At 35.4% G+C, this 15,679-nt stretch overlaps 1 protein-coding gene across 1 annotated transcript in view; it reads left to right on the forward strand.

Annotated features, from left to right (window-relative positions):
• Window positions 1–230: 230 nt before the first annotated feature.
• Window positions 231–15,679, forward strand: part of LOC136031638 (protein pangolin, isoforms A/H/I/S-like) — a gene marked incomplete in the record, with an annotated part of 153,392 nt that continues 137,943 nt past the window's right edge. Inside the window, 3 exon segments of the mRNA XM_065711281.1 lie at window positions 231–513; window positions 6,998–7,073; window positions 14,289–14,425. Coding sequence (XP_065567353.1) covers window positions 331–513; window positions 6,998–7,073; window positions 14,289–14,425 — 396 coding nt within the window.

The following is a 15,679-nucleotide window of genomic DNA, read 5'->3' on the forward strand; positions in this document are numbered from 1 at the left end:
GTTTCAGCCTAATTTGTCGACAAAAGAAATCTATTATGTGCCTTATTATTCAATTAACTTTTGAATAATAGATGGTACTCATGTAGTCTAGGTACTCTTATAACAGCAATGGCGTTACCAGAAGCTGATTCGTTATCATTACAATTAGTTCCCGCCTCTGCTCCTTTCGGCATTGCGTCGCCGCGATAAGCAAAAGCTGCCGCCACACGCGCTCTCCGCCACCGCACACACCTGACAGTCTTCTGAATAGTGGCGACAGGTGTCCATATACCAAGTGTTTTCATGTATTATATTTTTCAAGCATAAAATGGAGAATTAAGAGCTGGAATAATGACCATGCCACATATAAATGGTGCTCCAAGCGCCTCTGGGGATGATCTGGGTAGTTCGGATGAAATAAAAGTGTTTAAAGTGGAAGGTGAAGAAAAAGATGAGGAAAGGTTAAGTTCCTCGGAGGTGTTGACTGAGGACAAGAGTAGTTTGATTACTGTTTGTGAAGGGCCTGAAGGAGAGGTGAGTCGTTTTTCTTATGAATGGTTATGATTTAATTCTTGTTCTAGGCAAATCTGTGGTCTAAATTAGCCTAGTTTACCCTAACCTAGGTCTATTCTTAGTTCCGAAAAGGGGCATTTTCGACTCCAATGCTGTCTGCAAAACCTAGCCTTGTTTCAGTTATTATTTATGTTAGCCGATGGGCTAACATCCTTTGTAAATATAATAATCACTACCGTCGTAACTACACCTCCCACCACCCCAAATATCTAGGCTAGATATCGGGGTAGGCCTAGCCCATGTCCACGCATTAAGGAGGGGGTATATTGTGCGATTGTGACGGTAGCATGTACGCCAACAGCCTATTCTATGTTTGGGTAATATTTTAATGTAGCCTAGCACATAAATCAAATTTGGGCTTTAGCATTTAACTTCCCTTACTAATGCTGTATCCAGGGAGGAGGTACGAGGTTTGAACCCCCTCCCCCATGAATCTTAAAAACGTAACAAAATGCATATAAACTCATTTTTGATATAGGCTACTTTCTAAAGTTTTTTGTTAAATCCAAAAATCCAACCCCCTTCTCCCGAACAAAAATCTTGGATAGGCTACTGTACTAAAAATAATGATTGCTACATTTTCAAATCCCCTCCCCCTCCCTCAAATGCTTGGTCTAGACTATATAATATTTTATCTAAAAGGCCATCTAGGCCTATTAGCTAAAAGAAAGAAGCAGTAGCAGTCATTACGGGTCTGGCAATCACAACCTATAATAACCCAGCTTAGTAGTTGGACCCCCTCCGCTTATATGCCTGCTCCATTTCCACTTTGCAAGAGCTACAATGTTACTATCTTTGCCTTAAGTGAGGTTCATACACTGATGAAATTCCTCTGTTTTCCCTGTTGGTTTATAGGAGACAGTTGGGCCTAATAACGGTAAATATATCACAGTTCATATTATTGACTTACTAATAAAGTGCACATATCACTCAATGCCTTTTTTTATGCTCTTTACGAATATAATAATCGCTTCTATCGCAAATTCAAATTTAAGCACTTTCTGAGCTCTTAAAAATGACGAATTTTCAATTAAAATTCTCGATCGAATTTTCAATTAAAGTATGAGTTGTCGGTCGTTTTAGAGGAAATAATGCTACGTTTTCTCAGCGCAACATTATTCATATTTAGGTCAGGTCAAAAAGTCTTGAATTTGCTATAGAAGCGATTATTGTATTCGTAAAGAGAACAAAAAAAGGCAACGAGTGGTATGTTCACTTTATTGGTAAGTCAATAATATGAACTGTGATACGTTTACCCTAATAACTGTCTTCTTTTACTTTATTTAAGTCCCAGTCGTCCTTGAAGATCGTATTATTGCCTCTCTTTTCTTAAGGGCGTAGTATAGATCCGGGGAGTTAGTACAGGACACGTTCCACACCCTGAAGGTTAAAAGTTGCACTAATGTTAGAGCCACATGGGTGAAAATACCAGTTGGGGGTTTCAAGTTTTGTGGGTGCACATCCCCCCACCAGCGCCACAAATTTTGTTCGCGCCCCTGGGCGTAGATATGCCTTGTGTATGCCTCAGATTCACGAGGTCTTTAAATCACTTAGGCCATTATTTATAATCTTATTCCAGCTTAGATAGTAAATTTATATTTCAAATAACAGTACAATAATCATGCAACTATCTACAAATACCACAAAGGCTCCATGACCTGTAGGATGTATCAGTAGGCTTAGGAATAAGTAAATCTACGAATTAAATTCACGTCATTTCATTCATCAGCTTTCGAATTTATTATTAGAGCATGTTATCTAGACAAAAAGATGTCTGAAAGGTCAGGATGCGAGTTTATTACAAAAAATGTGTCTGGTGAAAGTCATAATAGCAATTGCTATTAAGGCGAAATTTAACCATTTTAAATAATTATATTTAAATAGTAACTTTTGTCTGTACATTGTAGCGGTAGCGGTGTGTCTATAGCGGTAATTATATTGTCTATAGCGGTAAGCGGATATTTGTCTGTAGCGGTGTGGTGTAGGTAGAGTTTTCAGTGCCTGGGTTGTCAGTAACCCCCCAAACAGCGTCAATGGGTATATCTTCCATGAATTAGGTGGCAAATATATTATCTAAATAGTCTCCGAGTTGATGCTTTACTAGGGGACAAATATCCACTATTGCCCCCTATTGTCTGTGATAGAAAACAAAAATAATGTAAGGATTTTACGGCAAATTCCTTTTGATCTTGTCGAAGAAACATAGTCATAAAATTTGAAGTGTAAGGCTAATCGAATTACAACGATAAAATGTCTTAAAAATATCCCCCCGGCGTCCCCGTTGTAGTTGTGTCCATGTGCCCCGATCGTCATTTATATTCCCGGTGTCCCAGTCTGTAATTTCTCTTCGAGTGTCCCGGTCGTCATTTATATTCCCTGTGTCCCGGTCTGTAATTTCTTCAGTCGACAAACAACTTCATGACGGAATAATGCTCAATCCTTATAATGACGTCAGTCGACAAATATGACGTCAGTCGACACACAAACATGACGTCAGTCAACACACAAACAATCAACTTATTTTTTATATGTATAGATAGATTAGGGCCGTAGCATGGAAGGGTCATAATGCATGCTTGTTTTGAGCGGGAGAGGAGGATGAATCCATTTAGGAAGAGGAAAGAACATTAAAACACAAAACAAAAGAAAATATCCTATTCTCATAGTATATATAGATGATAATAAAAGGATCCACATTGGTTCTAAGTATGTCCTATGCGTCGGGAAGGTTGATATCAAGGCCTTAAAATTTACCCTTTGTAAACATTAAGTATCGTTATAACATAGTTGACGATAAATCCTGGCGACTCTTCGGATGATTCAGTGGGGGTGTTGCCCAATCTCCCTCTAGCCCCTCTACTTGCGACTGGGAGTTGCGATTTTGTTCTTAACACCATTAACATTCATTATATTAGCGATTATTAATTCACTAAACGACAGACAGAAGCCCGTTGGATGAATATTTTATGCTATAACACAGAATTATAACCGAATTCATACTTATTCACTTCGTTCTTCGCAGTTTCGCCGAACATGAAATATCATAAATTGTAAAATATTAAATACTCAGTGGGTTATGTACATTTAAATCCGAATTTAACGATTTTTCATAGGCTATGCTGTACACATGTTTTGTTATCTGTTTTAGTCACACGTATGCTTTTTGCGTACATGACTTGAAATCTTTGATTTACGATACTGTGATTTTATTGCCCCATATTTTCTTGAATTTATTCCTTTTCTGACAATATACTGGTGCGCACATCTGTGTTTTATACTTTGTGTTAAGAGGTTTTTTAAAGGAGATGGTATTTAAGAAACTGCCAATAAGTGGGGTTTTATATCTGGATTTCTCTAGAATTCCGCCTCCCTTAGTATAGATACGGTGTTCGAATCTTGTCGTTGGTTCTTGAAGTCAATCATGCTACCCTCTCTTACCTTTTTCATATTCTTTAAGAAACGTTTATTGTATTTCTATCCATAGCCTATCCCATTAATAATTGCCTAGACCAGATGAAAAATTGCCCGAACTTTGATCTTATTAAGGTATTCAACAAGTATTAGCCTGTATTTCCCGTAGTAAAACACGATGTTCATATGTTTGGCAAGGGGCTGTCCATTCTTCGCCAGCTTATGTGCATCTCGGAACACCGTGGCACAATTTCGCCATGCATGGCACGTGATTTTCAAAAAGGGACATAAATATTTATGGCTTTGGGGTCAAATTAATACTAGCAGAACTATTCTGTCAAATTATTTGCATCATTTACCTTTATCATATGACCTGTGTTGACATATATGGAAGAAAGAATATTTTATTTTAGGTACTCTTGCTAATTACATACAGCATGTAAATGTAATGATCAGTCTGTCAAATTGCTGCATATTGATTATAAATTCAAATTTTTCTTCATCTCAGTTAATTTTGGTGTTTGTATAGTTCAATATGTCACTTTTGCAAACATGTAAATTATCACAAATAGAGACAAAAAGGGCATAATTAACGGATTCATTAATTGTATGATTATTTAAATTTATTCTTATCAGTCCACTAGCCTGAATTATATTTAGTATTTTAATTAAAACATGCACTGTGGATTTGGTTAGTTGATCAGATTTTCAAGAAAACTGTCGAAAAATGTTAATGATCAAGGGCTTTTCTGATCTCTTTTTAGGTATAATTATTTTTTAGTTTAAGGGAGGGGGTTAGTTGTGGTAGTGGAGAGCTGCTATTGGGGATTCCTAAATAAACATCTCCTATATACATGGCGACAGTGATTTTATTAGTAAGTCCAGGCCCACAAATGGGACGTTTTTTCTTCTTCAGTCATAGGCCTATTAGTTTCTTTTTTTTTGCATATGGCTTTGTTAGCTTTGAAATCTACATCTGTGTCTGTATACAGCTAGTATTAATCTTGTTAAGTAATGTTTTTGTACCTAGAGGAACTTCATACGATTAACCAAGAAGGTCTCAGGATAATTTGGGGAATAATATGCATTACCTTTTTATTTTGAACCTATTCTATACCCAAATACCAACCAACCCTTTTGCTAAAGCTCGAACTAGTATTTTCTTTTTGGGACTGTCTGCTTTTTTTTAAATCCTTTTCTCGTTTTGCCTAAAACTTTTTGTTTTCGTAGCATTTATTTCATTTAGGCAAGCACGCAGAAATTAATTCTAGAAAGACTCAATGGGGAAGGAGGATTTAAAAAAATAGCCAATAAACATATTATAGATAATGTAAAGGAAGAGATATGAGCAATCGCAAAAAACTTGACACTTTCGGGGCACAAAACTAGAAACGATATCCATTACATAATTTTTTATGGAAAATCTATCTATAACTACATTCTATCTACCATCTATAACGATTGATGGCTGGAGGCTGTTTTAGTAATTTTCACGCTCTCCCACAATGGCTCTCACAACCTATAGAATTTGTACTTACTCATTGACACTATATATATATATATATATATATATATATATATATATATATATATATATATATATAATTTTATATTAGTTTCATTTTTCCTCGTTTGGGTGGGAGGATGTCATAAAGAAAGATTTAAAGGAAATGGGAACTTCCTGGGAAGGTGTAAAGAGGGAGGTTTTGAGTAGATTGGGTGCTGCGGTGAGTTGTTAGTAGTAGTTGTATATTTATACTGTGCTGCAGAAGAATGAAAAAGAAACAAGCCTTATTTGAAATATAACCAATGAGTTTAAACTTATTTATTTATAAATTTTAAGAATAAAAACAAAATTGTCATGCTCCTGATCTCTTTCGTTATTTGTATTTTTGTATTTTCAATTGAATCCACCTTGGCTTAAAATGAGGAATAAAATAACCAAAAGTGGTTGCATTCCAGGTTTGACCAGAAACTACTAAGATTAACTTTTCGTTTCAGTTGACTTCTTACTAATAGCTGGAATAATAGAAAAGTAGCATTGAATTTACTTCTGTATTAAATTTTACTAACGATTGCTAATAGACATTGTTAGTGAAGCAAATCCGTCAATTTCATCATCGATGTTTACTACTAGATTGAAACATACTGAAAATATTATAGAGTGAAATAGAAATGGATGTGATCAAAACTTATAAACCCTTATAAGCACTGTTTTGCTTCACATGTTTTTTCAACTGTACTCTTCATATTTGTGAAAAGTACTTCCCGGTTTTTCCCGGGTACTGGCAGAGAGACTCATCCCAGTGCAAACGCATTTTGTTCGCAAGTATGGTTCCTTATATTGTTTTGTGCTATATGGATGTTCCTAATGAGACTCTTAAAGGCCGGGAATGATGAAAATTTTACTAGTCCTTCAAACCAACTCAGTTTAACCAAACCTCCTTCCCCTCTAATAGCGAGGCAATAATGTGTAAGGCTGTATCCATTACTTTTTTGCGTTTTAGTTAATGCAACGAGGGAGGGGTGCTTGCCCCAGCGCAGAAATTTTAGGGGGTGCAAAACTTTAAATAAATAATCTAATAGCAATAATCATTTTGTAATCTTTGAAAATTCATTTTATTAAAATAGAATAGAGGGCGCAGATAATTTTAAAAATGGAATTAATCTAATTGATTTTAATATTTTTGTTATATTTTGTGTTCAAATTTTGTTAATAAATGAACCTTTTTTTAAAACTTGACCTGAAAATTTTTAGGAGAGACGGTATGGGTCAAAAATTTCGTCCGGGGTGCAAAAGAGGCCAGAACTGCCTTTGGTTAAAACAGTATATGATGATTTTTCATTCAAGTTAGGGTGGGCAGCAAATCCCATCCCTGCTTAACACATGTTTTAGCTTAGAGCTCATCTAAAAATTAGTCATGTACCTATGGTTGAAGCGTTGCCCCTATCCTTTATGGTGTATTGTTGTCACTTTTAATTTTTATCAGTCCTCATCTGTTTAACGTTTGTCATGTTTGTTTTAATTTTTCAGGGAAAATCATCGTCTTCAGAGCCGAATTACGGATCTCCAAAGGCACCGCTTCGTCCTGAATCTACACCCTTATTTGGTAAGTATCTTAGAAATAATTCTAGTTGTCTTCGAGAGAGAATTACACACCGCATAAAAGCTTATGTTAGGTTGTAGAATTAAAAAAAAGAAGAAGAAAAAATTCGTAATATAAAGTTCTTTGAAAAACTATGCAAGAATTTATTTTAGTCGTTTGATTTTTACGTTAAGTAGTTCTAGGCCATAACAATAAGGAACCGAGTTCTAGGCCAGGCACGCTATTCAGGTTTTTTCGGGGGGGGGGGGGAGAAGGAAAACAATTTGATAAGCTGAACAAAAGTACCCCAACATTTGAGGAAGTCAGTCTGGGGGGGACTTTTTTTGTTGCTTTGGGAATGTTCTTTAACATGAAGACGATGGAAACTTTTCCTTTCTTTTTGCTAAACAGCAAGGGCGTATAGAGGGGCTTTGGGCCTAGATCTCCTAAAAATCCGCGTTTCATGACTTGTCTAATTATGTTATTAACTACAAATTGCGTATCGTGTGGTAATTAGATGAGTTTTGACGCCCAAAAGCGCATGTTTTGACAGATTTTTCATTGGTCAGGGAGAGGGTGGGGGTTCGAACAGTTTGGAGTGAAGTCTTGTGAGCTGGGTCACAAAGCCAAATTTGAAATGAAAAATGAAAGAGTCAAGTTCAAGTTTTGTTATTCTTTAACTATATATATATATATTTAAAACTATTCACATAACATCTCCGGCAGGGGGACTGTCTCGAGAGAAGTCATCCAAAAATATTAATATCTTTCGGGGGGGGGGGTCGTAGCCTCATAACCTCTGTAAACTTGTTGTTTATTACTGTTTGTTTTCATAGCCAACATCTTAGTAAGCATTTTGGGATTGTTTGAAGTTGAGAATGTGCTAATACGCAAATTTACCGGAATAAACTTTTTTTTACAAATTATCAAATTGTTATTGTAATGTTTTAATTCTTTTCTTCTATGGTTGGTAAATCTCATTTTTGCCAAAGGTAATCACCGAGCGTATGTTTTGATTGATAACTAAGATTTCTTGGTAGGCATACCACTAATTGGCTGTAGACGCCTGATGATATGGGTTTAGTCGCCAGGTTAATAATAGGCATACGCTTTATCAAAAGTGATAAGTTTGTTGGTATTCCTTTATGTGCCGGCAAATTAACCTTTTCTGTATGAAATCTTTTGGTTCCTAAGGCTTTAATCATAAGTTGTAAAGGGGAATTAGTTTTTGAATGTATTGAACGGGTAGTTAGTAATATCAACTATTTATACAATGGATAACATAGTAGATACCTTTACTAAGGACTAAAACTCCACCGACCCAACCACTGTTACCAACACTAACTCAGCGCCAACTCAGCCAACTCAGCGCCAACACGTATGAGCACAGCTGTATATAATCTCCTCCCGCCTCACGTATTCAGGAATTTTTTTCTGGGGGGGGGGTTTCAAAAGGATTTTTATTGAGGGGAGGGGGTTGCATTTTTTAACGCATTAAAAATGTGTTTTGAAGGGGAACACGCATATTCATATTGAATGCGTTGAATATTCCCTTTGCAATCCCCTAGTTAAAAAAAAGTACTCAAAGAAAATGATTATATCTCGATTAGCCATTGCTGCTTCGGTCGCATGTGCTGGAATTGCAATTTGGTACACCCTTAGAAATTGGAGACAATTATATTCGGTGCCTGTCTACAAGTGTTACTACTGTCTATTACTGTATGCTATTGATATGGAAGAGCTCAGTTCATTTCCCATCGAAAATACTACATTTCCTGTTGCTGAAAAGGAAGAAGCTTAAGTATCCTTTAGCCCAGTATTAAACTCGAGAAATTCTGTCTAAACCGGTGATCCCAGTCGATATTGTTGATGTCCCTACTGCAGTCGGTGAGCCCAGTCCAATCCGTGAAATATCTGTTCATGCACTAGAAGCATCAATTCAAAAACCGAAAAGGAAGCAGAAAAGGAAAGAGGCTGAAACGCAGACGACGACCCTTCAGAATCTCAATGCTCACGACCCCTTTGAAGATGCTAATGATGGCCAAATCCAAGATCGATTAATCCACATAAGAATTCAGCAGAGAAATGTTAGAAAAACATTAACTTCCGTACAGGGGCTCTCATCGGATTACGATTTAAAGGAAATTGTGAAAGCTTGTAAAAAGGAATTTCGATGCAACAGAACTGTGATTGAACATCCTGAATATGGAGAAGTTATTCAGCTTCAAGTAGATCAGCGTGAAAATATCTGTATCGAGTATATAGTATCGTATATAGTATCGAGTATCGACCAGAAAATATCTGGTCGAGTGTAATCTTGCATCGGCAGATCAACTAAAGGTTCACGGTTTTTAAGATAAAGGACTTCAAAAAGCTTATTACATTTTTATATATTCGCTCAGGGTAACAGTTTATTACTGTTTGTGTATCTGCTAGTGTTCTTGTTGTTTTTTCCTTTTTTTATGGCACTTGGTGTTAACCAAGTGATCGCAAATTCTGTCGGTCCCGGTTTTGCTAGTTTAGGCACTTCCAGATAAGCTAGGACGATGAAATTTGGCAGGTGTAGAAGGGACCTGACCAGATTAAATTATAAACAGTCGTTTCCGTGATGTGACCATCTGGGGGGAGTGAGGGGACGGTTAATTCGGAAAAATTAGAAAAAATCAGTTATTTCTAACTTACGAACGGGTGACCGAATCTTAACGAAATTTAATATTTAGAACGATATTTTGTCTCAGAGCTCTTATTTTAAATTCCGACCAGATCCGGTGACATAGGGGGGAGTTGGAGGGGAAACATAAAATCTTTGAAAACGATGAAAATTGGTAGGACCTGCACAAATTGACTTGATAACAATCGTTTTCCCGATTTAACCATCTGGGGGGCTGAAGGGAGAGGAAATATTAGTAAAAAAATGAGGTATTTTTAGCTTACGAGTGGGTGATGGGATCATAATGAATTTCAATATTTTGAAGGACCTTGTGTCTCAGAGCTCTTATTTTATTTAAACCTCTGATTTCCCTTTTAAATCAATCTATTGATTCTTAGAATTTTGTTAGAGCTCTTGCCATATGAGCTCTTTTCCGGCCTCGTCACAAGTGCCATATGAGCTCTTAGCTCTTGTTTTAATATGAAATTTTGAATAAATTTGCTTTTTAATTTAATCCTGTAGTCCAGTATTATTTAATAACAATCAGTGTCCGTAGAGATTATTACCGGAGGATACAGAAACCAACTAGAAATTAATATAGAAGCATGATTTGTAAATAACAGCATTTAGATAACATTAAATAACAGCACTTAAAGGTAATAGGCCAAAGGCTGGGGATCAGTTTCATCAGGGTTATAAAAAAAAACAACTTTTGAACACTAACAAGAAAAAAGTCAGGGTTTATTTCATCCCTGCACGCAAGTGGTTCTCCGTAAAAATTACTGAAGTACCCCCTCCCCTTCCAGCAAGATAATTCCAAGATATTTTTTAGCCTAGTGTAGACAGATTTTAAAGCATTGAAATGTTTTCATTAATATTACCGGCCTTAAAATACTACCGGGGGCAGAGGAATTCCTAACTACCAGATAGCCCCGTCTGGTGCAGTGGATGCATAAATTTGGCAATGGACATTTCTAGATCACAGGAAGTTTCTGAAAGTATAAAAATACTCATAGGTCTGGAGAGGTTCAACCTTTATCTATATTGGTTTCTGCTAAGTTTTACTACTTGCTAAAAAAGACTTAAGAACCAAAATAAACCTACTTGCTGAGTTTTAATAAAGCGTTTCCTATGTGAATATTTCTATTAGCTACTGTAATTGTTATCTGTCTATGGTTAGTAATTGCAGGGTTTGGAGTAGGAGTGTTCATTAAGTTTTGTATCCTTGAGTTCTATGCAAATCAGTCTGTCCAAAATCAGCGATAAATTCAAATGGGATGTATTAATGGAAATTCTTTTATGAAATGTTTTAAGAGCTTAAAATCACGCAAGGTAGGTACGCCTACTGCTATCGGAAAACTATTCAAGCCTCGATAGCTTCTAATTGTATAGCCTTCTTTTTTTTTAATGAAAATTGAATAGTTAAAGGCCAGGGCACCAATGGTTTAGCGGGGGCTCAATCCCTCAAAATTGTGATACTACAAAGTATTTCAAGCATACATTTTGATGATTTAAAAGGCAATTTACGAATTTCTCAATCGGTCTTATCTATACGGACAAGGGCGTATCTAGGATTTCGTTCGGGAGGGGGTAGGAAAAATCGAAAAAAATTTCATATGCAATTTTGTTACGTTTTTACTAGTCGGTCAAATATTTCGGAGAGGGAGAGGGAAAATATTAATTATCAATAATACGAACGTTTTCTGTGTCCCTATAAGTAAAATTTTGACTTAGTTTTTTTCGAGTTCGTGAGTGTGGGGATACACGGATCCTTCATCAGGACGAAATCGTCTAAAATCTCTTTGTGAAGATATAATAAAGATGGGATCAATATGTTTTTTACTTGTCTTTTTTCAACAGAAAATTTTTGTAGTACTTTATTTTCTTAAGTTAAAGCGCTTAAGATATTTCTGGCGAAGAAAATGTGGCATTGATTAAGATGCTAACGGGCCTAAAGTCTCTTGTTTTTCATCAGTGACCTCTCTTTCCCAAGTTTAAAAGGGTTCATCTAGCTTCCCTGTCTTTGATTTACACGATATAATGAGTGGTTCTTTCACAAAGGGGTTGTGTGTCCCTAATTAGTAGCATTCCCTAATGTTAGACTAAATGTTGATTTTTGAAAGTTCAGATGTCACAATGGTATTGACAAATTATTTTTTATTAGAAATAGTCGCTTGTCTTTTCTGTGATTATTCAGACATTCACAATTTTGGAAGTTATTAAGATGTGAATTTTATTTATTTGTTTTTTCTCTTGTGTTGTTTTTATCTTTTTATTAAGATGATTTAACTTTTTTCTGATTTAAATTTTTTTCTTCGATCTGTTTTTCCCGTTGATAAAGGTTCCTGGAAGTGGAGTCGAAATATTCGGATTTTTATTAGTAAAAGTTTTATTGCTGTTTTTACTTTTGTTTTCGTTCGACTGTTTTATTTAAATTATACCAGTTTTTTCTCTCTTTAATTTGTAAGTGGAAAAAATGTTGTCTAAGAAATTATTTATTACAAATGTGATTTTAGAGAAAAAATAAGTTAATGGAGTCCTTGCAGATAGTTGGTCGTTTAGTAACGGGGAATTTTCTTCAACTCCATAGATAAGATATATTAAACACAAAATTTCACACAAAATTAACTGTTCAATTTGACAGCATTCACGAAAATATTGTACTGCCATCTTTTTGAAAGAACCGAAATGATAATCTTAGAAAATCGCAGTTTTCAGGTATGAATAGACCTTGGATGGATCCCGGAAGGAAAAAAAAATTCTATTTTGACGTTTTTGGTATTCTAATACTATTGAAAAAATACAGATTTGAATGAAAAGTAAGACTTGAGTTGTATAAGATGGCCCCAAGAGGCTTGAAGTAAGTGGAATGACTAAGAAAAAAAAATGATCAAACAATAAATCCTTTATGTCAATATGCATTCTTTCTTTTACTTTTACTTTTTTATATCAGGTCGGTCCTGGATTAGACCTATTCGTTCACACAGATTATTATTTGGTGCCTTTATTAATGTTTTAGTTCCGCGCACAGAACACTGCCCAGCACATAAATCCGCACACAGAACTAACAGAGATGACAAATATAATTCACAAATGGTCTAACTGTTGTCAAAGGTTTCATAACTCATACCAAATAAACAACGAAAGACTTTTAGCAGTGGTTGATAAGCCGTTGCCGTTAACCGAACAGAAATGCATTTTTTATTGCTATTTTTTGCCCTTTTTATGGTTAAAGTCATGTATATGACAATTGACAACGAATTTTGTGGCTCTTAACGAATTTTCTCAAACTTCTGACCTATCTAGATCGTTTTTTTGGCCAGAATATCCCAGGTTGCCAATTTTCCGGAAAAAAAATCTGCCGTTAACCAAAACAATGTGGCCGAAACTGTTTTTTCTTTAACAACAAGGTTGTACTAAATTTAATAATAAACCATAAATTAATATCAAAAATTTATCAAACTACTCAATTATCATTGACAATTCGACTGAAAACTGAAAAGACTGAAACGTAAAGCAAATTCCTAAAGTCTTTTTAAAAAACAAAACGATTATTAAGATTGAATGTTTTGCCGAAATTATATTTAAATAAATAAACGGTTGAGTTGACAATTGAAAGGAGAATTCCTTTCAAATTCCTTTTCTCCTCTAAATTATTTTACAAATATAATCAATCTCTCTTAAAAAGATTTTCGAACTATATTCATCATACAAAAATCCTCCTTAGGCTTAATCCTCTCAATTAAAAATCTCTTGCCTACTGAATATACAATTGGAATACTGCGAAATGTGCGAAACATAACCTCTCTTTTGGAATCTTGTACCTTTGTTCAGTCATTGATGCAAGATTTTTTTCGTGGGAGAGGGCTATATTTAAATAATAGATAAAAACACAAGAAAGTTGTGGAAAATATTTTGCACATTTTTGGTGTGTCACAATGCCTTCTTGAGTACGTGCCTCATACATACAACAGGGGGCAAAGTAGAGAGAAAGGTACTTACCGAGGGTGACTTCTAGTTTGCTCTAAAAAAATCTGTGTTTTTTCCCTAGTTTTGTAAATATTTTATTATTTACCCGTGTTTAAGCTGTTCTAGTTTTAGTGTTGATCCTGGGAAAGTTACGGCCTTGAGGGATATTCTCTGAAATTCCTGTTTAGGACCTTCTAACCTCCCACCCTATGGTGAACATTTAATACCTGCCTGTAATTTGTTTTGTGCGTTTGTGTTAAATGAATAAAAAAAAATGATAAAAGGGAGGTCACGAATGATACAAATAATAGTGATGACAGGAGTATACATTTTTTTTTTGAAAAAAACGTGCATGAATAATATGATTGCTATTACACTGGGTCACGGGTGATCCTGAGGCTACATTACGATTCGCAAAGGTTTAAAGATGTTTTATTATGACTTTGGTGGTATTTTCAGTTTCTTTTTCTAAATATGTCAGTGATGAAAAACCGATTCAAAAATAAAGACGAAGTGAGGGAGATAGGCAGAGAAAATAATGTTTTGAAGTTTGTTTTATGCTTTTATCTGCCTCTTGGTTATTCCAGTTCCCTCTCAATGTTGATACTGTTATTTTCTAGGACGAGGATTAGAGCCACTATCCCATGCTTCCTCGTTTGGATATTTTATGTCACCCGCCTATGCGGCAGCTTATACGAATGGAATGGGGATGGGAGTGTCTGCTGCTGCTGCCGCAAGCCTTTCAGCCGCATCTATGGTAAGTTTGTGCTATCGTATTCTGTCTGTATTTGTCTTGTAATAAATTGAACGGGCAATATATACTGTCTTATTTACAGAACACACACTTAGCCTGCTTGTGCTCTAAGATGCAGGTTTATAACTTACCCGTCCCAGAGGTTGAACATTAGTTTTTATGTTGATGGTACTTGTCCATCCAAAATCCAAACTTATAAATTATGAGGTTGAATGGAAAAAATAGCTATAAGTCTGTTATGTACAAAAAAGAGACATCAATCGGTGACGCTAGGCCAATAGTGATATTTGGTACCTCTGACTTTAACCAATTTATTGCAGGCAATGTTCCTTCTTTAGATGATTATTTAAAAAAAAACAAGTGTTTTAACTGCCAGTAAGGAGCGACATTAAAACTTAAAACAAACAGAAATTATTCCGTATATGGAATGGGTTGTCCCCTCCGCAATGCCTCGCTCTTTACGCTAAAGTTCGAGTCTTTGTCACAACTCTACTTTTTAAAACTATAAAAAAAACTTTAGCGTAGAGAGCGAGGGATTGCGGTGGGGCATATACGGAATAATTTCTGTTCGTTTTAAGAATTTGATGGTTTGATTTTTGTTAAGATCCAATGACTCTAGGGGGTGTTTCCCCTATTTTCTAAAATAAGCCAAATTTTCTCAGTATTTAAAATCAGCATAGAAATTTGATTCTTTTGATGTAACTATTGATATAAAAATTCCGTTTTTTAGAGTTCGGTTACTATTGAGCCGGGTTGCTCCTTACTACAGTTTGTTACCACGAACTGTTTGATTTTCATCTATCTGAACGTCATGACTTTAAAGAAGCTCAGTATTAAACTTCTTTGGGAAAATTGAAGACTTGCTCAGAAATTTCGCCATTTCTTGAGATCTTTTTGCACAGTATCAACAGCTTTGCGAAAGTTATGGCAGTAATTTTGCGGTTTTGATCCCCTCACAAACATTTTTAGCGATGGAAAAAATTGGTACTAACAGACAAAAGGAAATGCGTTCCCATCCTAAAGGATTTTTTCCGGTACTTGCATAATAGCCTATATCGACAACACAAAGTACCCGTGTTAAGAATATATTCTTACTTCATAATTTACTTCATAGATTACTTTAATCTGTATGTTTATATACTTCTTGAAATTTTCATCTCAATGCTCTTAGCCCTATAAGTAGTTGCAATAGAAGTAAGAGTAGTAGTAATAGTAAATGGAGCTCAGTAGTATGCACATCTTGCCTTTTGTTGACAT

Source organism: Artemia franciscana, chromosome 10, assembly GCF_032884065.1.
Source record: "Artemia franciscana chromosome 10, ASM3288406v1, whole genome shotgun sequence".
Classification (NCBI taxonomy): domain Eukaryota; kingdom Metazoa; phylum Arthropoda; class Branchiopoda; order Anostraca; family Artemiidae; genus Artemia; species Artemia franciscana.